General features: G+C 42.1%; 2 protein-coding genes across 10 annotated transcripts in view; both read left to right on the plus strand.

The window, feature by feature from the left end:
* LOC118402182 (GRB10-interacting GYF protein 2-like) overlaps positions 1–12,749 on the plus strand; it is a 42,139-nt gene extending 29,390 nt beyond the window's left edge. For all 9 annotated transcript variants that reach the window (XM_035800185.2, XM_035800186.2, XM_052477049.1 and 6 more), the window contains exons 21-28: positions 113–454; positions 739–870; positions 1,142–1,387; positions 3,954–4,171; positions 7,799–7,938; positions 8,148–8,356; positions 11,454–11,604; positions 11,814–12,749. In XM_035800185.2, the coding sequence (XP_035656078.1) occupies positions 113–454; positions 739–870; positions 1,142–1,387; positions 3,954–4,171; positions 7,799–7,938; positions 8,148–8,356; positions 11,454–11,604; positions 11,814–11,881 (1,506 nt within the window). In that variant the 3' untranslated portion in view covers positions 11,882–12,749. The remainder of the gene's footprint in view (positions 1–112; positions 455–738; positions 871–1,141; positions 1,388–3,953; positions 4,172–7,798; positions 7,939–8,147; positions 8,357–11,453; positions 11,605–11,813) is intronic.
* Positions 12,750–13,429: 680 nt separating this feature from the next.
* Positions 13,430–23,485, plus strand: snorc (secondary ossification center associated regulator of chondrocyte maturation). The gene is made up of 3 exons (XM_035800188.2): positions 13,430–13,590; positions 21,742–21,912; positions 22,255–23,485. The coding sequence occupies exons 1-3, from the start codon at positions 13,515–13,517 to the stop codon at positions 22,362–22,364; spliced, it is 357 nt and encodes a 118-aa protein (XP_035656081.1). The 5' UTR covers positions 13,430–13,514; the 3' UTR covers positions 22,365–23,485.
* The last annotated feature ends 1,721 nt before the right edge of the window (positions 23,486–25,206 follow it).

The raw sequence follows: 25,206 nt of genomic DNA on the forward strand, positions 1-25,206 counted from the left end.
GTTGCTCTGTGAATACGGGCCCAGAGCTGCTGTGGCTAATGCTAAAAGGCATATTGCTACATAGTGTTAATACTGAAGTTGACTCTGTTCTAACAACCACATTTCTCCCCAGGAGGAGGAGCACCGGAAGCAGGAGGAGGAGCGCCGGGAGGAGGAGCGCCGGAAGCAGGAGGAGGAGCGCCGGAAGCAGGAGGAGGAGCGCCGGAAGCAGGAGGAAGAGCGCCGGAAGCAGGAGGAGCTGGAGGCCCTGAGGAGGTGCGAGGAGGAGAAGCGGCTGGAGGAGGAGGCGGTGGCGGCCGCGATGGTGTTGGCAAGGCAACAGCAGGAAGAGGCGAAGAGGAGGGAGCAGGAGGCCGCGAGGCAGCAGGAGCTAGCCAGACAGAGGCAACAGCAGCAGGAGGCGCTCCGCCGTCTACAGCAGCAACAGCAGCAGCAACAGCTAGCCCAGATGAAGGTGACTAATATTATAACACTAACACAAAATACACTGCAGCAGCAGCAGCAACAACTAGCACAGATAAGGGTAACATACTTAGTATGCACACACTATACACACCTACCACTACACTAGCCCAGGTGAAGGTATGACTACCTTATAAACTACACACCATATATAACTACCAAAGTAAATTTGAAGTCAGAACATCACTGAATACTGTATTTTAAGGTACCTGTAATTTAGCATGAAAAAATGTACTGGTTACCAGACTACCTTCGCTCCTTTTCCCTGTCTCGTAGCTGCCGTCGTCCTCTAAGTGGGGCCAGCAGTCAGCAGTCACGGCAGCAGCCATCTCCCAGTCCCAGAACGCCTTGTCGCTCTCTGAGATCCAGAAAGTGGAGGAGGAGAGGGAACGACAAGCACGAGAAGAGGTGTGAGCATTAGGGGCTGAGTTCGTAGAGGGATACTGAGGCACCACAGTATAGTGCTACCAATCTGGACAATGCACAACAGCATTTTGGATACCATAATACCATTTCACTATATATCAACTATTGTTTAAAAAGGCTCTACACTGTTAAAAATCCTTCTCAAACCAACTTTAATCATCTGTCAATCACCAAACTGTTTTCCTGCTATGTTTATAAGGAGCGCAGTAGATCTCACTCTCCCCCTCCCCTCCCATCCCCTCCCTCCATGCAGCAGCGGCGCCAGCAAGCAGAGCTCCTAAAGCTCCAGCAGCAGCAGGCCCTGCAAGAGGCCCTGCAGCCTCAGGCCAAGCTCTCTGGTTGGGGCAGCGTGGCCAAGCAGCCGGCCGCTACCAAGTCCCTGCTGGAGATCCAGAGGGAGGAGGCCCAGCAGGTGAAGCAGAGGAAAGAGCAGGGGGGTGGGAGCCAGCAGCCCAGTCACCCCACCGTCACCCAGTTGAACCGCGCCCAGAACAGAGCTGTGAGTCACTCGTTGGTTTGTTATTTCGTTCATTCATTTAATTTGTCTGCATTCATTCTGGGTAGGTCTTCCATGTCATTTATTTGACTGTGCTGATAGTGGTGTCTAAAACAAGAGGTCGACCGATTATGGTTTTTCAACGCAGATACAGATTATTGGTGGTCCTTCTGTAGCACAGTTGGTAGAGCATGGCGCTTGTAACGCCAGGATAGTGGGTTCGATTCCCGGGACCACCCATACGTAGAATGTATGCACACATGACTGTAAGTCGCTTTGGATAAAAGCGTCTGCTAAATGGCATATATTATTATATTATATATATGGAGGACCCCCAAAAAAAGCCGATACCGATTAATCTGACTATTTTGTTTTATGCATTTGTAATAATGACAATTACAACAATACTGAATGAACACTTATTTTAACTTCATTTAATACATCAATAAAAATCCATTTAGCCTAAAATAAATAATGAAACATGTTCAATTTGGTTTAAATAATGCAAAAACAAAGTGTTGGAGAATTAAGAGTGCAACATGTGCCATGTAAAAAAGCTAACGTTTTGAGTTCCTTGCTCTGAACATGAGAACATATGAAAGTTGGTTGTTCCTTTTAACATGAGACTTCAATATTCCAAGGTAAGAAGTTTTAGGTTGTAGTTAATATAGGACTTATAGGACTATTTCTCTCTATACCATTTGTATTCCATATACCTGTGACTATTGGATGTTCTTATAGGCACTTTAGTATTGCCAGTGTAACAGTATAGCTTCCGTCCCTCTCCTCGCCCCGAACCAGGAACACATCGACAACAGCCACACTCGAAGCAGCGTTACCCATTGCTCCACAAAAGCCCCTTGCAAGTGCAAGGGGAGTAACTACTCCCAAGTCTCAGAGCGAGTGACATTTGAAGCGCTATTAGCGGGCACCCAGCTAACTAGCTAGCCATTTCACATCGGTTACACCAGTCATTAGGCTGATAGGCTTGAAGTCATAAACAGCGCTGTGCTTGCGAAGAGCTGCTGGCAAAACGCACGAAAGTGCTGTTTGAATGAATGCTTACGAGCCTGCTGCTGACTGAGCGGTGGTAGGCAGACTGCTCTATCAAATCATAGACTTAATTATAACATAATAACACACAGGAATACGAGCCTTTGGTCATTAATATGGTAGAAAACTGGAAACTATTATTTTGAAAACAAAACATGTATTATTTCAGTGAAATACGGAACCGTTTGGTATTTTATCTAACGGGTGGAATCCCTAAGTCTATATATTATTTTTAAATTGCACAACCTTCAATGTTATGTCATAATTACGTAAAATTCTGGCAAATTAGTTCACAATGAGCCAGGCTGCCCAAACTGTTGCATATACCCTGACTGCGTGCAATGAACGCAAGAGAAATGACACAATTTCACCTGGTTAATATTGCCTGCTAACCTGGATTTCTTTTAGCTAAATATGCAGGTTTGAAAATGTATATTTCTGTGTATTGATTTTAAGAAGGGCATTGGTGTTTATGGTTAGGTACAGTTGTCCAACGATTGTGCTTTTTTCGCAAATGCACTTTTGTTAAATCATCCCCAAGCGTTGCATCGATTATATGCAACGCAGGACACTAGATAAACTAGTAATATCATCAACCATGTGTAGTTAACTAGTGATTATGATTGATTGTTTTTTATAAGATAAGTTTAATGGTAGCTAGCAACTTACCTTGGCTTCTACTGCATTCGCGTAACAGGCAGGCTCCTCGTGAAGTGCAATGAGAGGCAGGTGGTAAGAGCGTTGAACTAGTTGTACTGTAACTGACTTGCCTAGTTAAATAAAGGTATAATAAATAAATAAAAAATAAATCTGCAAAATCGGCACCGAAAAATACAGATTTCCGATTTTTATGAAAACTTGAAATCGGCCCCAATTAATCGGTCGACCTCTATCTATCTAAAACTGTGTTTCTCAAACCTTTCTTTGTGGACTCCCAGATGTTTCAAAGATTAGCACACCTGATTCCGTTAATCAAGGGCTTTGATTATTAGTTGACGAGCTGAATCAGGTGTTCTTGATCTGGAATAAATCAAATACATTGAATGTCTGGGGGGCCCAGGAGAAGACGTCGGGCAAACACTGCTCTAAATCAGACTACTCTGTTGGAATACTTCCCTTCATTATTTGCCGTAATGAAACTGGTTTAGTTGAGTTTATTAGGATCCCCATTAGCTACTGTACATACAGCAGCTACTCTTCCTGAGGACCACATAAAACATACAAATACATGACAAACCCAGTAATAGACAAGAACAACATAAGAGAGTACATTCAAAATAAATTATGAAAGTAAAATAAGTTTTATATATAGGAAAGACATCCGAAATACTATTTACACACTTCATATTCTTATATACAGTACAGTTAAATTAGATCTTTCAATAGAGGATAGGCACTCTGATGCCAGATGTTTTTAAAAAAAATCTGTTTTCCTAACCTCTAGTAGCAGAGCATTCCACGATGACATGGCGTTGTACATAGCTGGTCTGACCAGGTTGGATCTCTTTTCCCCCAGACCACTGCTCTGAGTTCCTCAGTGTGGGGCTCGGTGGCCACCAGCAGCATGGGCGGCGGAGCTCCTAACTGGGGAGGAGAAAGCAGCAGCATCTGGGGCGACAGCACCAACTCCAACATGGGCTTCTGGGACGAGACGCCCCAGCCCCCGCCACAGGCCCCACCCCCCGCCAGGAAGCCCAACGCTCAGAAGAACAACAAGGCCAACGCCAACCTCAGGTACAATCTCAGGACAGTTTTACAGCTCACACCTGCGTGTCTACTTTGGCTGCTTGACTCGAAAGGTTGTGGTCAGGACAGTTCTCTACTACATGGCTATTTTTTTACATTTGAGGTATTAACCTCTTGCAGCTCCTCTTGCAGCTCCCCCCCCCTGTGGTCCTTCTGTAGCTCAGTTGGTAGAGCATGGCGCTTGTAACGCCAGGGTAGTGGGTTCGATTCCCGGGACCACCCATACGTAGAATGTATGCACGCATGACTGTAAGTCGCTTTGGATAAAAGCGTCTGCTAAATGGCATATATTACTTTGTGCAATTTCCGCCTGAAGACATACCCAAATCTAACAGCCTGTAGCTCAGGCACAGATCCCAAGATATGCATATTATTGGTGCCATTTGAAAGAAAACACTGAAGTTTGTGTAAATGTGAATTGAATGTAGGAGAATAACACACAATAGATCTGGTTTAGATAAAACATATGTTTTTCTTTAAAATGAACAAGATAAAACAAACATTCAGATAGGATGATGGGGACAATTTCAGTGAAAAATATAAGAGGGCAACAGTACTTGTGCAAAGTTTCAGAATGTTAACTAACCAAAATCAGTTTGCTACATGACATTTATTATGAAGTCACCCAGGTGTCCCACACAAGTAGCCCAAATGTACCCAAGTGGCCAAATTGGTGACGGTATACATTTTGAAACAAATAACTATATACAAAATGCCAAAATGGTATTATAACATAAGACTCCCATTCAGAGTCAGTGTCACTGTGAAAGAAAATGTTAAGTTGGAATAGTTTCACATATGAGCCCTGTATCAACAGGTATAATAAACAGATATATATAGAGAGTTGAAGGTTGAATATATTATAATATTATTATTACCTGCTAGATCTACTGTCTCTTTTATATTATGACATTTCAGCTAGATCTACTGTCTCTATTATATTATGACAGACCAGCTAGATCTACTGTCTTTATTATATTACAACAGACCAGCTGAATCTACTGTCTCCATTTCACTTTGGCCATTGATGTGGTCCTGCACTCTCCTCAACAGCCTCAAATAGGCTATTTCATGTGGGTTGTGGTGGGGCGGCAGACACACTAATCTCACATTTCATGACATTAAATGTTTATATATGGCTTCTAAAATAATTTTTAAAAATCACAAATAATATTTTATATTATTAATTTCAAACAAGGACATTAGCATGATAAGAACTTACCAGTCCAAAACAATGTCCTCTACCGTTCAAAAAATATTCCTCCACAATCGCTAAATGAAACATCCTACAACAATCTCTCTCACCTTCCCAATCAATTTATTCTAAAATTGTGTGTACATCTGTATATCTAGACTTAGATTTAGCTTTCCCTGACTTAGTCGCCATAATTATTGATATATAAACAGCTGAATCTGCGCATTCACCAAACAATGCAGGCGTAATATGCGTAGCTTCTTCCGGTATGAAAATTCAATAGTGCATGACTCTCTTTACGCTGGAGCTTACTACATGGGTTGGTCTTGCAACACATAAACATGGCGTATTGCTGTTTAGCTCCGCTCATTGGCTATCTACCCAGCTAGATTTCATTACAATTAGTGGTCATTGGGTTAAAAGACAGTCAATCAATGAAACAGCAGGCAAATCATTGGTGCACAATGATGTCATTACTTGTTGTCTTCAAATCGGTTTCTTTCAGTCAATATGAAATGGCCCATCAGGTTTGGTTGCGTTACAAACAAACTAGTTGATTGCAGTGAAACCAAACATGACTGGAAAAGTCACGTTCTGTGTGGGTTATTTACCTGAAATGTGTCGTCGAAAATGGAATGAGACGGAATTCACTACACAAGCGGTTCACAAGATGTTTCGTGTTAGGCTATAAAAACGGATTTTATCAAACAAAAGATCATCAAAGGTAAACCATTTATTTTAATGCAGTTTGTGATTATGCTCAGATAATCGCATCGCATTCTTTCACAGTAAATCCTTTTTAAAATCTGACAACGCAGTTGGATTAGCAAGATTCTAGGCTTTCGATACATGTGAGACACTTGTATTTTCATTAATGTTTATTATGACTATTTATGTAGCGAGCACCGTATGTTGTGGAATTTCAGCCCGCTAGCAGGTTCCGTGCACAGAGATGTTAAGGGGAGAAGCCTATTTTCCCATTAGTCACATCTAATCAAATTTCATTGGTCCCATACACATGGTTAGCAGATGTGAGTGTAGCGAAATGCTTGTGCTTCTAGTTCTGACCATATCTAACAAGTAATCTAACAATTTCACAACAAGTACCTTATACACACAAGTGTAAAGGAATGAATAAGAGTATGTACATATAAATATATGGATGAGCGATGGCCGAACGGCATAGGTAAGATGCAGTAGATGGTATAGAATACAGTATATACATATGAGATGAGGAATGTAGGGTATGTAAATATTATATAAAGTGGCATTGTTTAAATTGCCTAGTGATACATTTATTACATCTACATTTTTATAATAAAAGTGGCTGGAGATTTGAGTCGGTATGTTGGCAGCAGTGACTCAAATGTTAGTGATGGCTGTTTAACAGTCTGATGGCCATGAGATAGAAGCTGTTTTTCAGTCTCTCTATTGTGCATCTGTAAAAGTTGGTGTGTTTTTGGTGAAGCCAAATTTCTTCAACCTCTTCAACCTCCTGTATTCCTCTTGTCCAGATGGGTTAGGGCAGTGTGGTTGCGTTGTCTGTGGACCTATTGGGGCGGTAAGCAAATTGAAGTGGGTGTCAGGTAGGGTGGAGGTGATATGATCCTTAACTAGTCTCTCAAAGCACTTCATGAGGATGGAAGTGAGTCATTTAGTTCATTTACCTTTGCTTTCTTGGGTACAGGAACAATGGTGGACATCTTTAAGCATGTGGGGACAGCAGACTGGGATAGGGAGAGATTGAATATGTCCGTAAACACACCAGCGAGCTGATCTGGGCATTCTCTGAGGACGCTGCAAGGGATGCCGTCTGGGCCAGCAGCTTTGCGAGGGTTTTACTCACGTTGGCTGCGGTGAAGGAGAGTCCACAGGTTTTGGTAGCGGACCGTGTCGGTGGCACTCTATTGTCCTCAAAGTGAGCGAAGAAGTTGTTTAGTTTGTCTGGGAGCAAGACATTGTGGTCACAAGCTCACAGAACGGGACTGCTGAGTGCTGAAGCGCATAAAAATAGTTATAGCATTAGTATACAGTATTAGAGATGTGAGACCGGATTTGTGTTTTACTTGTCTTTGTACACCTCTATAGAACAACTTGTCAAATACAGGTGCATTGAATACTGATGTATTCTAGTCTGGGGAGACAAATTATAAAAAGCATGTCATAATAAACTTTCAGTTCTGACCAAGGAGCCCCCTACCACAGGATACTCTTTTGAAATATGTAGTTGTTATTCTCTGAAAATAAGCACATATTCTTGCACTTCATATGGAAGTTTCACATTTTTCAGCCCTTACCAGTTTGCAATCCCTGAATATGATGATTCACTTACAAATAGGATGATGGTTTAACAGGAAGTCTTTAAAAGTTTTGAGGCCAATGTATCTAATCGTGTGTGTATGTGTGGTAACTGTGAGCAGCAGTCGGGCCAATAAGAAGGTGGAGGAGGAGGAGAAGCTGCTGAAGTTGTTCCAGGGGGTTAATAAGAGCCAGCAGGATGGCTTCATGCAGTGGTGTGAGCAGACCCTGCACACCCTCAACACCGCCAACAACCTGGACGGTGAGTATATAATATACGTGCACACGCCGCCAACAACCTAGGTGCGTCTGAAATGGCACCCCCTATTCCTTAGGGGTTCTTCCCCAAAATAGTGCACTATATAGGGAAAGGGTGTCAATTCAGACGCACCCTAAAGATACCTTGAACCTAAAGTAACCTTGGCTGTGTGTGACCCCATCTTTAAAACTCACCCGGCCCTCTTCCTCTAGTCCCGACATTTGCGTCTTTCCTGAAGGAGGTGGACAGTCCGTACGAGGTGCACGACTACGTGCGCGCCTACTTGGGGGACACGTCTGAGGCTAAGGAGTTTGCCAAGCAGTTCCTGGAACGCCGTGCCAAGCAGAAGGCCAACCAACAGAAAGAGCCCCAGGCCCCACAGAACCAGCAGCCGACTCTCAAACAGCGACAGCAACAGCAGGTGAGAGAAACATGGCACAGCAATTCATTGGGCAACTGGGGTGTAGCTATCTTTTTAGTAACCAAATGAGACAACAACTTGTAAAAAATAAACTTGTTTTTGTTGCAATCTGTTTTCCATTGCAAAACCTTTTGCTTTGGTGTGCACTAATGAATACTCCCCTGGTTTGGCGTTTAGTTGTAGTCTATAGTTGTATGATAATCGGTTGGACTTATATTGCGCTTTTCAAACCACCCAAAGCGCTTTAAATAGTAGGGGGATGCTCACCTCATCCACCACCAATAGTTTAACCAACTAGTGTTGTGACATTGGTAACATTTTATTATCGATACGATCGAAGGCCAAGTAACGCGATACAACCAGGGAAACAGTTCAGATATGCCTGGCGTCCTGTTCACATTGTCCCCTGACACTTGTTCACATTTTCTTAAAGTTATGCTCATGTGCTATACAACACCTGTCACTGATATTCACACTTCTGCTCAATACACTACGTATTACTTTACACTGTTCACTTTATAATAGAACACTGCCAAGAAGGGCTAATTTGCTCATATTTGCAAAGGCCTACCTGTGATTTGGCTGGAAGAATGGAGGAAGGAATATAAACTGAACAAATATAAATGTCAAATGCATTTTTGCGGAGTTACAGTTCATATAAGGAAATCGGTCAATTGGGGTGCCAGGCCCAGCCAATCAGTGAGTTTTCTTCCCCTACAAAAGGGCTTTATTACAGACAGAAATACTCGGATGTAGATGTCCTGGGCTGGCGTGATTACACACAGTCTGCGTGTGAGGCCTGTTGGACATACTGTCAAATTCTCTAAAACGACATTGGCGAGGCGCCTTATTTTAGAAAGACCATTCAATTATCTGGCAACAACTCTGGTGGTGAAATGACAATGTATCAACTATGTCCGCGCTGCTCCAATGTATCACAGATGACTGCTCAGGGTCTCCATCCGCCCTCGCCGTCACAGCTAAATTATATTTTATAATCTGATGGAGGATTAGATGTGCATGAAGAGCGGACAGAGGGAAGCAGGTGAGTGAGGGCTGGAAGGGGATGCGGCTGGCGGATTACTGCTGCCACACGTAATATGTGCATGGAAGTCAAGTGGACGTTATTGGACCAGTGTGTAAAATAGACTAGTATTGCCAAAGCAGCAGCTACTCTTCCTGGGGTCCAGCAAAATTAAGGCAGTTTATACCATTTTAAAACATCACAATACATTCACATATTTCACAACACTCTGTGTGCCCTCGGGCCACTACTCCACCACTACCACATATCTACAGTACTAAATCCATGTGTATGTATAGTGTGTATGTTATCGTGTGTGTGTGCCAATGGTTGTGTTGCTTCAAAGTCCCCCGCTGTTACATAAGGTGTTTTTTTAATCGTTTTTTAAAAATATAATTTTACTGCTTGCTTCAGTTACTTGATGTGGAATAGAGTTCCATGTAGTTATGGCTCTATGTAGTACTGTGTGCCTCCCATAGTCTGTTCTGGACTTGGACTGTGAAGAGACCACTTGTGGGGTATGCATGGGTGTCCGAGCTATGTGCCAGTAGTTTAGACCGGCAGCTCGGTGCATTCAACTTGTCAACCTCTCATAAATAAAAGTAGTGATGAAGTCAATCTCTCCTCCACTTTCAGCCAGGAGAGAATGACATGCATATTATTAATATTAGCTTTCTGTGTACATCCAAGGGCCAGCCGTGCTGCCCTGTTCTGAGCCATTTTGCCATGTGGCACCTGACCACACAACTGAACAGTAGTCAAGGTGTGGCAAAACTAGGGCCTGTAGGACCTGCCTTGTTGATAGTATTAAGAAGGCAGAGCATCGCTTTCTTATAGACAGACTTCTCCCCATCTTAGCTACTACTGCATCAATATGTTTTGGCCATGACAGTTTACAGTCTAGTGTTACTCCAAGCAGTTTAGTCATCTCAACTTGCTCAATTTCCACATTATTTATTACAAGATTTAGGGTTTAGGGTTTAGTGAATGTTTTGTTCCAAATACAATGCTTTTAGTTATAGAAATATTTAGGGCTAACTTAATCCTTGCCACCCACTCTGAAACTAACTGCAGCTCTTTGTTGATTGTTGCAGACATTTCAGTCGCTGTAGTAGCTGAAGTGTATAGTGTTGAGTCATCCACATACATAGAAACTCTGGCTTTACTCAGTCAGTGGCTTGTCGTCAAGGGGCCTAAACAGGCCGTGCAAGGGTCCTAAACAGCTACCCTGGGGAATTCCTGATTCGAACTGGATTATATTTTATAGGCTTCCATTAAAAAACACCCTCTGTGTTCTGTTAGACAAGTAACTCCTTATCCACATTATAGCAGGGGGTGTAAAGCCATAAGCAGCAGACTATGATCAATAATGTCAAAAGCTGCACTGAAGTCTAACAATCATTTTATCATCAATTTCTCTCAGCCAATCATCAGTCATTTGTGTAAGTGCTGTGCTTGAGTGTCATCTAATTCAATAAATTAAGGAGTCGAGTTGTCTTTTTCCCCCAAAATTTCATTTAAGGTGCCCCACAGCTTTTTAATATCATTCTTCATATAATTTCTTTGTTTCAGTTCTTTTTATTTAGTTTAGTCACGTGATTTCTTAATTTGCAGTTATTTTGCCAATCAGTTGGGCTGCCAGACTTCATTGCCATACCTTTTGCCTCATCCTTCTCAACCATACAATTTTTAAATTCCTCATCAATCCAAGGGGATTTCACAGTTTTTAGTCATTTTCTTAATGGGTGCATGTTTATTAGTAACTGGAATAAGTAGTTTCATAAATGTGTCAAGTGCAGCGTCTGGTTGCTCCTCATTACACACCACAGACCAGCAAATATTCTTTACATCATCAACATATGAATCACTACAAAAACTTATTGTATGACCTCTTATAGACTATATTAGGCCCAGCCTTTGGAACTTTGGTTTTCCTAGATATGGCTACTATTATATGTAACGGTAACAGTATTAAAAAATGTTGGAATCAAATGTATATGATGTTTTGGTACCGGTATACCAGTAGTTAGTAATTATCTCACCCCTCATTTCCCCTGTGACTCCATTTCCCAGGATTCAGTGTGGGGCGTGAGCGGGACGGGCTCTCCGTCTCGGTACCAGTCGAACCACACCAGCCTCCAGCAGCAGGCACGTTTCGAGACCGTCACCTCAGGGAAGAAGAAGAAAAAGCAGAAGATGGTCCGGGCAGACCCCAGCCTGCTAGGTGAGGACAAATACAATGATGCATTTTTTTGAAGGAGTTAAGAGTATGACAGTCATCTGTTATTGTATCACCTTCATTCCTATATCACCACTTGTAATTGATACAGCCTTACCTGACAACTCACATTATCCGTTGATAAGAAGTGCTCTATTGTTTAACTGTTTGACATTGAATCTAACGTAACTTCTCCTGTTCTCTCCTCTCCCCAGGTTTTTCTGTGAACGCGGCGTCTGAGAGGTTGAATATGGGCGAGATAGAGACGGTGGAGGACTTTTAAAGGGACTGCTCTGCCGCCACTGACTCGATCCGTTTTGAACAGCTGTCATTTTCCCCGCCCACACGTCCCGTCCCAATCCTTTTACTTTTCATTTTTGAAAATGCATCCTCTTTCTGTTCTCTTTAAGTTAATTTAATGTTTGTCATTGGAAGCTGGGGATGCTTTCCAGTGCCAAAGGACCCCCACCCCAAAAACATCCCTAATGAGTATTTTGCCCTATGGGAGACCGGGAGAAGGCTAATGACGCAGCCAGACAATCAAACGGAACATTCACGCAATGAAACATTGAACGAACTGACCAAAAAACATCTATGAATTGAAATGTGACTTCTCTCGGAGAAGAGAGCAGAGCTAAGGGGATGAGGAGTATGTGGATGTCTCTCCTCGTCTATGGTTGGCTGTTCAGTTCCCTCCTAGTCTCTGGTGTCTGAAAGTACCCAAAAAGAGAGGCCATTTCCTGATGCAATCATTTTACGCGTGGACATAAGGGTGGGGATGCGGGGGGGTTTTCGATTTAAAAAATTGTCATTTAAACCTTTTTATTTTATTTTTTAATTTATTGAAAGTTTTTCCTCCCCCTTCCATGTTGTTAAATCTTCACTCCTCACTCCTGTTTTCTGCCAGTTGCTTGTGGATGATGGTTGCATTGTAGGAGCTAAGGAAGTGTGCCCGCTGATGTCCTGTTTTAAGGACATGCTCGAAAGTTCCAAGTAGTTATCCATTTCTTGTAAAATATTAGGCTGTTTAAAGAATAAACTTTCAATTCTGCATCTGTATTATAATATATGAAAATGATGAACTACTGGAGTCATACTTTTCTATTGCGGTATGAAATAAAACAGTCTCTTGTGTGGGCTGTTCACACTTCTGTCTTTTGTATGAATGAACCACTTCAAAACACTGAAAGTGTATAATTTTTCCTTCTTGCCTGCACAATGTTTGTACTCCCACCCCCCTCTGATGCTGATGCACTAGACAGATTTTTTTTAAACATTGACGCTTTTAGGGAATTTGTTATCCTGTGTAAGATTCAAGGTTGTGTATTTATCTCATCCCAGTCACTGAGTTCCAATACTACTCTAACCCGCCTCTGGTGAAGCAAAGCTCATATCTTCTCACAACCTATAGCTATCTCCAACTGGCAACCTGACCCCCCATAACCTCTTACCAGTACCACAGATAATACTACCCCCAATATGAACTTTTGTGAAAAAATACCTGAGTCTGTATCGATGACCAACTGGAAAGCATGGGACAATGGACTGAGAGGCCTGGGAAGGTGTTGGGATGGTGAGTCTTCTCCAAGTAGAAGTTTCCCGGTGGTAGATCTAGGATCCGTGTACCCTGCCCCAGTCCTAACCCTAACTGTTCAAGTGGAAACGGTTTAACTAACCTTTAATCAGCATCTAGGGTGTATTTCCTTGTTTTTCTGAGGAGTATGAAGTGGGTGTACCCTCATCAGAGGTGTTGACAAAGTCTGCACTGTCCAGACACTTCTGTCTTCATACACAGTCCCTCCTCCCCCTCTTTCACCTCTCTTCCCCTTTTCCCTTCGCTCCAGCCCTCACTAACCCATGCTTCAGGAGCTCTGGAGACTCCCAGTCCAGTCATCCTCCTCACAGAGACAGGAAACATGGCCAACTGCAGCAGCGTTTCCAGACTTGTCCTCATGGCCCTCCTCGGCCTCTGGGTAGCCACCCTCCACTCAGGTAAGCTCCCTGCCGGACAGTGTCTCTCCTGGTTTTCCTTGTATTAGTCATGGGAAGGAGGGTAATATATGATACATACGTCTATTTGGTCTTTACGTTTCCAATATCCCAAGTCTGAATGCATCAAAAGACAGTTCCCGCTACAGTAAATGTATTTATTACAATGTTATGAGTGTGTTTAGACATTGCCTTTAGACCTCACCGCAAGAGGACAAGGGTAGAACACTGGTTTGGTTGTTTAGTCATCTGTAGAGATGTGGATTAGAAATAAGTTGGTGTGCTTGTGAAAAACAGACTCAAGATTTGCCACCAGAAATGCAGGGGTTGTTGAAGGTAATTTGTTGGAAAGTTGAAAGGCAAAAATATACTCCCTGCTTTTTCTTTTGCTCCCACAAGCACATCAACAATATTATGTGGAATTTCAGGGACATTAACATTTTATTCAAATCGACGTTCTACTTTATTTCAGTGGACAAAGAATCAGAATATTCTTAAGGGTTTTTTTCTGAATGTTTCTCATTTGAGTGGACATTGGGTAAGTATGGTCATATTTAGCTGTGCTCAAGGTGAGTGTGTGTGTGTGTACGTGTCATTTTCCCCCACTATTGACCTAGAGGCCCTGTTGCGAGAGGCCTTGCACTTTAAATGATGCAGTTGTTCGAGAAAAGGGACATTTAGAGACTGAAAGCTAGTCTTTGACAAACACGGTGACTCACTTGCTTTCATATAATAACTCATGTTTAGAACCTTTCTGAAACGCAATATTGGCTCAATCTGGATGTGGTTTCGCTCTGTCAGGTGTCGTCAACCTTTTCTATGTGCTTCTTTATAAGGTTTTGTCATTTTTTTTATAGAGAGAATCGTTAAATGTGAGAGGAGCTTATCAAAGTAAAGCTCACCGCTGACTTTTTAATTACTTGCACTGATGAAATGGTTAAAAAATGACAGCAAATACTTGGAATTTATTTGATGTCCCTCTTAACAGTGTAAGAGTTGTATTTTTACGAGAACCCTCTCTGTGCATGTGGTCTTCCAGCCAATCTGCTGATTCTGTATGTTGATCAGCAGGAAGTCTCACCCTCGTTTAGTTTTTCTCTTTCTATTTCCCCCTGTTTCTCTTTCAATCTTTCTCCCCCCTTTGCTTTCTCCATTTTCTCTTTTTCTCTCCCTCCATTTCTCGGTCTCTTTATCCCTCCCATTTCTTTCTAGTTCTCTCTCGGTTTACCTCTTCCTCTCTGTTAACTTCTCTCTCTTTCTCACTTCAATTTGCTCTCGTTCTCCTACTCTCACACCTAAGTGATAAGCCTAAAGCGAGGCATGGGAATGAAGGGGATTCCACAAAGCCAGGGATTGTGAGGGCCTTAGTGCTGCTTTCCTAAGGCCCTACGGGTCAGGGCAAGGGTTAAATCCACCAGAAACATGCCACTTTTTCCTCCAAACAATGAACTGTCAGTAAGCAGTGAGTGGAACATTGACAGCAATGTGCTGTCAATGTCTTGTCGGAGAGTCTCACGCTAGAATGATAGTTACACTCCTAAACGATTTTTAGGTTGAGGTGGTTGGTTTGATGAAGTCTTCCTCGAAACGGTGACCTGTACAACACTTGCTTGGCATGCCCTGGGACAATGTTTTTAAAAATATTTTTATCTATTTAACTAGGCAAGTCAGTTAAGAACAAATTCTTATTTTCAATGACGGCCTAGGAACAGTGACTCGTTCAGGGGCAGAACGATTTGTACCTTGTCAGCGCGGGGATTCGATCTTGCAACCTTTCGGTTACTAGTCCCAAAGCTCTAACCACTAGGCTACCCTGCCGCCCTGTTTTTGTGACCAGGCTGAGCTTTTGACATCAACGTCATGCCGGAGAATGTAGAGCTAGGATGGCATTGTTTATCGCTAGAATGATTTGTTACACACCATCGTAGGATGAGCTGGATGGCTTGATAAAGAGAAGTTTTGTAGTGTTGAGGTGTTACTGAGCTCACCGTCTTTCATCTACGTTCACATGATCATTATGTTCAGTTTAGCATTTCAACTTGGAAACCTTGTGCATTCTCTTTTTTTTAAACTGCACTTCCATTTCAAGATTTTCTTTTGATAATTTTGTATTTCCTGTACCAATGATATTTCTATGGTCTCACAAGCGTAAGATTCAGTATCAGCACCACCACAATCTGTATTTCACCTGTTCAGCAAATCTCAAAGTTAACCCTTGAGTGATGTATGTGAATGATGTCGTTTTGCACCCGCATGACTCCTGTCATGGCCGGAAACACAAGCTGCTTACTAAACCGTTTCCACCAAAATCTTCCTTTTCTCATTTTATAACTGCTCTGACTCATGACCTATCCAGGTCGTTCTTCTCTTAGGGGTCACGAAGAAAAGAAGACGAGGAAAGAAAAACAGTGTAACAGCATTTGGACCCAAACAAAAGTTCTCCTGTTCTCCCCTTCGAGACCCAAGCCCTCATCTCTTAGTGATCACGGAAGGGATGTAGATAAGGACAGAAAGCTGTTTAGAATGATTTGGACACAGCCATAGGACACTGCCTCTGTACTAAACTCCCAGAGACCTCATCCGGGTTTCAAGTTGTATTAGTCGTATGTACAGTTGAAGTCGGAAGTTTACGTACACTGAGGTTGGAGTCATTAAAACTCGTTTTTCAACTACTCCACAAATGTCTTGTTAACAAACTATAGTTTTGGTAAGTCGGTTAGGACATCTACTTTGTAATTTTTCCAATAATTGTTTACAGACAGATTATTTCATTTATAATTCACTGTATCACAATTCCAGTGGGTCAGAAGTTTACATACATCAAGTGGATGTCATAAGGTGAATGCACCAATTTGTAAGTCGCTCTGGATAAGAGCGTCTGCTAAATGATTTAAATGTAAATGTAAATGTAAGTTGACTTTGCCTTGAAACAGCTTGGAAAATTCCAGAAAATGATGTCATGGCTTTAGAAGCTTCTGATAGGCTAATTGACATTATTTGAGATAAATGGAGGTGTACCTGTGGATGTATTTCAAGGCCTACCTTCAAACTCAGTGCCTCTTTGCTTGACATGATGGGAAAATCAAAAGAAACTAGCAAAGACATCAGGAAAAACAATTGTAGACCTCCACAAGTCTGGTTCATCCTTGGGAGCAATTTCCAAATGCCAGAAGGTACCACGTTCATCTGTACAAACAATAGTATGCATGTATAAACACCATGGGACCACGCAGCCGTCATACTGGTCAGGAAGGAGACGTGTTCTGTCTCCTAGAGATGAACGTACTTTGGTGCGAAAATTGCAAATCAATCCCAGAACAACAGCAAAGGACGTTGTGAAGATGCTGGAGGAAACGGGTACAAAAGTATCTATATCCACAGTAAAACGAGTCCTATATCGACATAACCTGAGAGGCCGCTCAGCAAGGAAGAAGGCACTGCTCCAAAACCACCACTTTTTAAAAGAAGTCAGACTGCAGTTTGCAACTGCACATGGGGACAAAGATTGCACATGGGGACAAAGATTGTACTTTTTGGAGAAATGTCCTCTGGTCTGATGAAACAAAAATAGAACTGTTTGGCCATAATGACCATCGTTATGTTTTGAGGAAACAGGGGGAGGCTTGCAAGCCGAAGAACACCATCCCAACCGTGAAGCACAGGGGTGGCAACATCATGTTGTGGGGGTGCTTTGCTCCAGGAGGGACTGGTGCACTTCACAAAATAGATGGCATCTTGAGGAAGAAAATTGTGGATATATTGAAGCAAAACCTCAAGACATCAGTCAGGAAGTTAAAGCTTGGTCGCAAATGGGTCTTCCAAATGGACAATGGCCCCAAGCATACTTCCAAAGTTGTGGCAAAATGGCTTAAGGACAACAAAGTCAAGGTATTGGAGTGGCCATTACAAAGCTCTGACCTCAATCCTTTCGAACATTTGTGGGCAGAACTGAAAAAGCGTATGCAAGCAAGGAAGCCTACAAACCTGACTGTTACACCAGCTCTGTCAGGAGGAATGGGCCAAAATTCACCCAACTTATTGTGGGAACTTTGTGGAAGGCTACCCGTATTGTTTCTCCCATGTTAATCAATTAAGGCCAATGCTACCAAATACTAATTGAGTGTATGTCAACTTCTGACCCACTGGGAATGTGATGAAAGAAAGAAAAGCTGAAATAAATCACTCTCTCTACTATTATTCTGACGTTTCACATTCTTAAAATAAAGTGGTGAGCCTAACTGACAGGGAATTTTCACTAGGATTAAATGTCAGGAATTGTGAAACTGAGTTTAAATGTATGTCAACTTCCGACTTCAACTGTACAAGATACACATGGTACACATTGTCCAATTACATGCTTAGTTTCATGTTCCTTCTCAACAATACGAACACAAGGTAAATGGCTCAGTAGAATATAATAAACATTTTTTAGCAGAAGTATAATACAGGAAGGCAGCATAATACAGGAAGGAACCATTTATACACCAATATTTAGACTATAATATATTTATAGTCCAATAGACCAGTGATCACTGAAGTAAAGTACACAAGAAGAGGAAGCTGTTTTACAGTAATGGGACCCGGCCGTAGTACACCTTCCTGGCCAACTTGTGGCCTTTACCAGCCTACAGGTGGTGAGGAGAGGTCTGCTATAAATTCTGAACCTCACCAACAGGATATTTGTAGCTATCGCCCTGTGGTTTGTCAGAAGGTGTTTGGAGGAAGGTGGAGTAAACCCCACCTGGGAGGCAGTCAAAGAGGTGAGGTGAGGCGAAGACACGGGCACAGGCAATGCCCCTTTTTGGAGGTGGGCACAGCCGCAGGACCAGGTGCCCGGGCAGTGTGGCGTTCACATACGCCCGTTTGCAAGCTCTGTCATCTCTCCGGGCCGTGTGAAATCCTGACTGGACTGGAGAGGTCAAAGCCACCAACGTCTGTCTTTGTTTTTAGTGTCTGAGATCAGCCTTTTCCTAATGTCTGTGGTTCATTGACATGTCTAGATCACACTACAGTAGCTAACAGGGACAAGAGGCACATAAGACTGAGATGGCACGTTCCATCATCATGGGTTTTCAGTGAGGCAGCTGTGTAGGTTAGTGGAGTTTGGACCTGTTCCTCTGGGCGAATGAGACATGGAGGGATGCCCTAGCTTAACTGCTTAAATGTTCACATATTGTCAGTGAGTGACAGAGAGCCTATGGGCTTACTCATACTAGATGTGATACCCATGTTAGTGTCTTGTCACAGATTGGTTGTGTGTAGACCCAGGTAGCAGGGTTTGGTAGACTGGTATTACCTGAAACTGGTAGTGAGAACACCTTTGGAAACTGCGTCATGAGAATAGATACAGCTCAGTGTTGATCTGTGGGAGATGAAAGACGGGAGGATTCAGCTGGTCAACGGTAGCGCTGCGGTCAAGTCTGGGAGCCATTACTGGAAATTACGGAGAAGCACATTTCTCCTGCCCTCCTTGACGAGGCAAACTAACACCAACGGAAAAAAACATCACAGAGCTTTTTTTCTCCCCGTCTTCATTAAACAAAGCTGTCCAAGGCGGCACAGCCTTTTTACACACACACACACACACAGACTATTTGATAAACATCCTTGTTTGACGTCCAATGCCCGGCCATTCTATGGGCTGGGGCTACTGTAGGTTTGGGGCTGGCTGGCCGTTACCGGTTGGAGCCTGTCTCGACTGCAGCCGCCCTCCCTGAATGCACAAGTTGCCTTTTGTGCCATGGGCTGAAGGCCTCATTGATGGCAGGGCTGGCCAGAGGCCCAGGGCTCTGTACCTGCAGTCAGCCCCTGCACAGGAAGCCACATGCTAACACGAGTCAACACACGCAGCAGAAATACTTACCCCACCCCACTTGCCCGGCCTATACCCCGGCTGGGTAAAGGCTGCAGTACACCGGCCATCACTGAACTCTGAACATCTCCTAACCAAGCATTCCCACTCACCATAGCTAATACCTTCTTTTTTTTTATCTGATCATCTTGAAAATACGCAACCAAATGTATCAGTTCAAAAGATTGTCTGTGTACAGACCGGAGTACACAGGCCATCACCAACAGGGTTATCTATCACAAGTTTGTGTGTGGTGTTGGAATTCTAAGTCGTAAGCATCGGCCGCAATGGACATAGGTCGTTGGACATTATTCTGTATTTATCGTTGGAATTGTCTCCCGCATAAGAACATTCAATCTTTTGAAGTGATGTTTGTTTATGTGTATTTTCAGGATAAAACATATTAGCTATGGTGAGTGGGAATGTTCGGTTGGGAGATTTGCAGTGTTAAGTAAGGTTATGAAGTTTCGAGTGGAAGGTAAATATGTCGTAAATAGCCTAGGTGTAAATATGTTTATGGTTTTGTTTTGGTATGTGAAGCATGAGCTTGGGTAGGTTGAGTCAGTGAGTGAATGGGTGGGCTTGTGTGTGCATCATACATGCGTGTGTGTGGACGGTTTGTTTTTCTTAGGTGATTGGGATCGAATTTTCCCCGTTCCATAGATTCATAAAAGCAAGGTCGCTCAGCTATGCGCTTGAAGGGGAACGGTGGTTTACAGTTAGTTAGCTGGCGTTCTAAATCCTAGTGTTTCCATTCCCCTTTAACACAAGCCACAGTGTTTCTCAGATCATTGGAGAGAATTATGTTGCATTTTAGTACATTTAATTGGCCGTATCCAGAATCCACTCTTAGTACTCTTGAGCCTTGCCTTCTACTGGGGAACCGCGAGAGACAGCTTTTTTTTTTAAAGAGATCTGGATTCCATGGGTACTATGAAGGTGTGAAAAGTCGCATACCACCTCAATGCTAGGACCTGTGGAATGTAGGTGAGAGGAGTGAGGGACGCAGGAGAGAGGGGAGATGCAGGGTGGAGAGAAGAGCGAGGTGTGCGGAGGAGTTGAGCGAGCACACAGTGGAGGCTACCTGAACTGTGTACAGATAGTGCTGATCCTCTACAAAGCCTTCCTTTCTGTGTCTTAGGCTGCTAGCAGAGGAGCACAGAAAAGCTATTAGTTCTTCCACAAATTCTGTGCCTTTTGAGAAGTGTAACTTTGGTAAAAAAAATATGTATATAATAATTTCACCTCATTTTAATATTCTGTCATGGAACACATGTTCAGCTTCATAAGAAGTGTTTTCCCTTTTCAAGAGGTTAAATAATACAATTACTGTAGTAAGTGCCAAATAAAGTAACAGGGTTGACTATTTTAATTCCCTCTGTGACAGTGGGAATGGAAGCTTGTGTGCAACAGGGAGAGCAAAATGAATGCAAGCTTCACAAACCAAATGACATAGTAAACATTTTTCCAGCCTGTCTATCTATGGGTAACAGGGTTGAGTTGTTATTCTTGAACTGCTAGGTTTTCCACCACAAAACACCAGGAAATGGTAGAACCAGCTCATCTGAAGTCAATCTTCTGAAATGACTTTTGTCAAAGCAACAAAATAACTAGAGCTTTACAATGATGGTGAAACTTGGAGACATTTTGGGATTGAAGTGGGTCAACATCTTCCTCGAAGTGACAGGGTTGAAGAGGGACTTGTCCAAATGCAGATGTATTGAATTTTCCCTGGTATAATAAGAAGGGCACGTCATTTAATATCATGAATTTATTGGTGCACAATTTCTATTTAAAATATCAGACGCAAAAAAAAATAGGCACTATTTCGTGGAATGAACCACGAGCTTAGCCCTCTTTCCACTGCAGCGTCAAAGACTGGCTAACATGTAGCTCTGTCAGTACTCTAGCTGACATTCACAGCTCTGTCCCTCACATTAGCAGCCGCCAAACCAGCAAAGCTACTCCTTAGACAAACTACTATGTGTAATGAAACATTTGTCATATCTTCAGTTCACACTTTTACCTCGGGGTTGTTGTTTTTTATATAACTAAATGTAGCTGAAACTGAAAGTGCGTGTATGACTGAGCTTGTTGAGTTATTCTCATGTTTTTTGTTTAACCAGTTAGTCCCATTGAGGTCAGAATGTCTGTTTTCCAATGGACTCTTGTTTTCCACACATTTGCACTACAAATATGTACAAGATGCTACATTTAAACAGTTATAGACTCTCTTTAACTATTTGAACAAGCCCAAATTGGAAACACACACACACACACTGTTGCACTGCTGTTGTTCACAGAGACTGCGGCAGACCCCACACCCACTTTACAAGGGGACAACCAGGACACGCTGTCCGGAGAGGGGGCGTATGAAGTCACCACCAAAGACCCCTTCCAGGATATGACCGAGAGTGTGTTGACCTTCGAATACGAGGACACCACCCACTCACAGGCCGTGGACGAGGAGGAAAGTGAGACATTTCCCATCACCAGTAAAATAATATTGAAAATGTATTAATAAGAATTTGGGTTATACCCAGAGGATTTAGGAAATAGTATATTCTGTAAACATTTGCATGTGAAGAGCCATTGGCCAAAGCTCGCTGGAGGGGTTATTTGTGTCTGTAAATCCACACCACAACCCCTGAATTGGTAATAAACCACACCATTGTAAAGTGTATCGAGACTGATGATGCATTTTAAATCAAATTCGATCTTGACTTGACAATCCTGCTTTATACTCGAGTGTCAGGTTGGTGGCCTAACCTTTGACCTTTGCTCGTTGTGTGTTCTCTGTGTGCCCCTGTATCCAGGTGTTCTGGGCCCGGGTGCCATCACAGCCATCGTCATCGCAGTCGTCCTGGGGGCTTCAGTCCTCCTCGCCCTCATCGTCATTACACTCAGGAAGTTCACTGCTTCCTAGAGCCACTTCCTCCTCTTTCTTTCAATCTCTCTCTTTCACTTCTTTGTCATTTCCATTCATCTATCTTTATTGTTTTTCCCCATTCTCTAAATGTTCTCCCATTCACTCCATTTCCCTTGTACACACACATTGTGAAAGTGAAACCCTCGATGCTATAATGGTGTGTGGCAGGTCCCTTTTGGCCTTGAAGAGCAACTGACAATGAAATACCTTCAGACTCTAGCTACTATAATCATGCTGTTCTTGTTGGCCCCCATGTCCACTACGTTGTCAATTGGAGGCTTAAGTGGGAGTTAGGATTTGCCCCTAAGAAGACATTAGAGACTGGCAGGTTCTTCCAGTGTAACGTCATAGCTTTAATACAATCCCTTTTACTTTACTTGTAATGATCTGTGTGCCGAAATGTTTTGTCCAGCTTTGATTTGTTCTTGCTGATCTTTGTGGAAGTAATTTTTTTCTGACGGTTCTGTTGTGTGTTGCTGTATCCTGTCTGTCTTTGTGTGTGAACGGGTGTGATGAGTGTGACTTTGTGAAGATGAATCCGCCATGTTCATTACGTTGCTGAGTGCCTACTCATTTGGTTAAAAGTGAAGTGTTATTGGCAGTAGAATGAAAAATGAAATGATTTACCAAATGTACAACACAGAATTCACTTGTATGATCAAATGTTATTTTGAATGATCTTATCTCATGAGAGAATGTACAACACAGAATTCACACAATGTGCTACCTTTTATTGGCAAGTAGTCTTTTTTTTATTTAAGAAACGTTTGCCATTTTCCATTGGAACAAACATATTGATAGTGACCCAGAACTATAATATTTTAATATGAAAATGCTGCCGTCGTCAATAAATAGACATAAACAGGGTAAAAAAAAATTATAATAATTTAACCTGCAAAGCAAATATTAACATTGCCTATTAAACGTCAGAATGACTGTTGTCTTTGTGTTTTTGGGGGGATTGATGGGAAGCGTTGTTTAATATTTAGATTTTCTCTGTATTACCCTTGTTTTACCAATCAACTAACTAATGCTTATGTAAAACAAATATTCTTTAAGGTAATATCACCTGTTTTGAACTATGTTTTATATTGTATAAATCACTTCCTACAACCAAATATTAGTCTTGTCATTTATTTCAAATGTATATGGGTAATATATTGGTGCACCAAGTTTCTGTAAGGCAGAATAGAGGGCTTCATTCATCCAATCACAATACAAACAGGTGTTGTCACAAGTTATTGTGTTGGACTGACACACATACCCGCTGATGAGTGGAAGCCAATCACTCACAGGTGCCGGATGTGCTAGTCAGCAGCACGTTTGACGCTTAGTGAAACTGGAACAAATGAGTCATGCGAGCACAATAAAATGTGTAAAACTTCCATCATGGTTCCAGATTAGAACTGGCTCTATTGGGTTCTGGTTTGGAAAAGACCCAAGTCATCAGGAACATGGAAATAAAATCAATTGTATATGATCAGGACACCGACAAGGGTCAAAGGTTAGAATGGCACACCAGTTACTCCTCAAAAGGGAAATAGTAATGGATTATCATTCACAGTCAATCAGTGGTATAGTTGAGCAGTGGAACAGGAGAGATTGACTTTGTCACTACTTGTATTTATGTGCAGTATTGACATGTTGAATGTACCGAGCTGTCTGTTTGAATTACTGCCACACAGTTCGGACACCCATGCATACCCCACAAGATATGCCACCAAAGGTCTCTTCACAGTCCCCAAGTCCAGAACTGACTATGGGAGGCGCACAGTACTTACTACATAGAGCCATGACTACATGGAACTCTATTTCACATCAAGTATTTGATGCAAGCAGTAAAATTAAATTTAAATAACGGATAAAAAATAAACCCTATGGAACTGCGGGGACTGTGAAGCAACACAAACATAGACACACACACACACTCACACGATAGTATTCGCACTATACACACGTACACATAGATTTAGTACTGCAGATATGTGGTAGTGGTGGAGTAGGGGCCTGAGGGTGCGCAGTGTGTTGTGAAATCTGTGAATGTATTCTGTTTTAAAAATTGTATAAACTTAATTTTGCTGGATCCATAATAAATACAATATTCCACTAGGGGGAGTAAAAACAAATGTATTTCCCTGTAAAACATTGAAGTTATCTTGATCAGAATCGGGTGCTTCCTCAAAGTTGTCATAAAAAAAGTTGATATGGTGCAGTATGTTCTATATATCTCATATCACTGTAGTTTCTACATCTACATTGCTCACTGTTTGGGGTTTTAGGCTGGGTTTCTGTACGGCACTTTGTGACATCGGCTAATGTAAAAAAGGTCTTTATAAATACATTTGATTGATTGAGAGTAGAATGCTGTCCAGACAAATTCAACATGATTGGAGAATAATGTTGATGAAATAGTTCATTTTTGACCATCAATGATTTTTTCATTAATGAGTATGGTTTACTGTATTATCAGTAAAAATTAGAGTAATAGCTTTGTATGAGATGTAAAATGATGATAATTATCTCTTCAATCCCTTTGATGAGAGAGATGACAACCTTGATTCAACATGGTTTCTATGCCTCCAGTCGAAACCAGGAAATCCTCTATTACTGTACATAAGAACAGACTGCTGTCACGCAATCATGAGCCCTTTCATGTCTGTTGTGTCATCAAAGTGTCTCAGACTTCATTTCAACATAACCTTCATAAGAAACCACTTAAAGTATGGTGTGACCAAGAGTTTTTCCACGACAAACTATACGTTTGAATTCAATATTAGAGACACTGTAAAATGCACCTCAGTTTCTAAGTCATCTTCATTTTTTCACGTTAAAAGTTTTC

Source organism: Oncorhynchus keta, chromosome 23 (genome assembly GCF_023373465.1).
Source record: "Oncorhynchus keta strain PuntledgeMale-10-30-2019 chromosome 23, Oket_V2, whole genome shotgun sequence".
Classification (NCBI taxonomy): domain Eukaryota; kingdom Metazoa; phylum Chordata; class Actinopteri; order Salmoniformes; family Salmonidae; genus Oncorhynchus; species Oncorhynchus keta.

Bases quoted from the DNA above. Each gene is read 5' to 3' on its own strand.
- snorc (XM_035800188.2), top strand. From the start codon at position 13,515: ATGGCCAACTGCAGCAGCGTTTCCAGACTTGTCCTCATGGCCCTCCTC. The intron at 13,591-21,741 runs GTAAGCTCCCTG...TGTTGTTCACAG, and splicing joins GGTAGCCACCCTCCACTCAG to AGACTGCGGCAGACCCCACA. The intron at 21,913-22,254 runs GTGAGACATTTC...CCCTGTATCCAG, and splicing joins GGCCGTGGACGAGGAGGAAA to GTGTTCTGGGCCCGGGTGCC.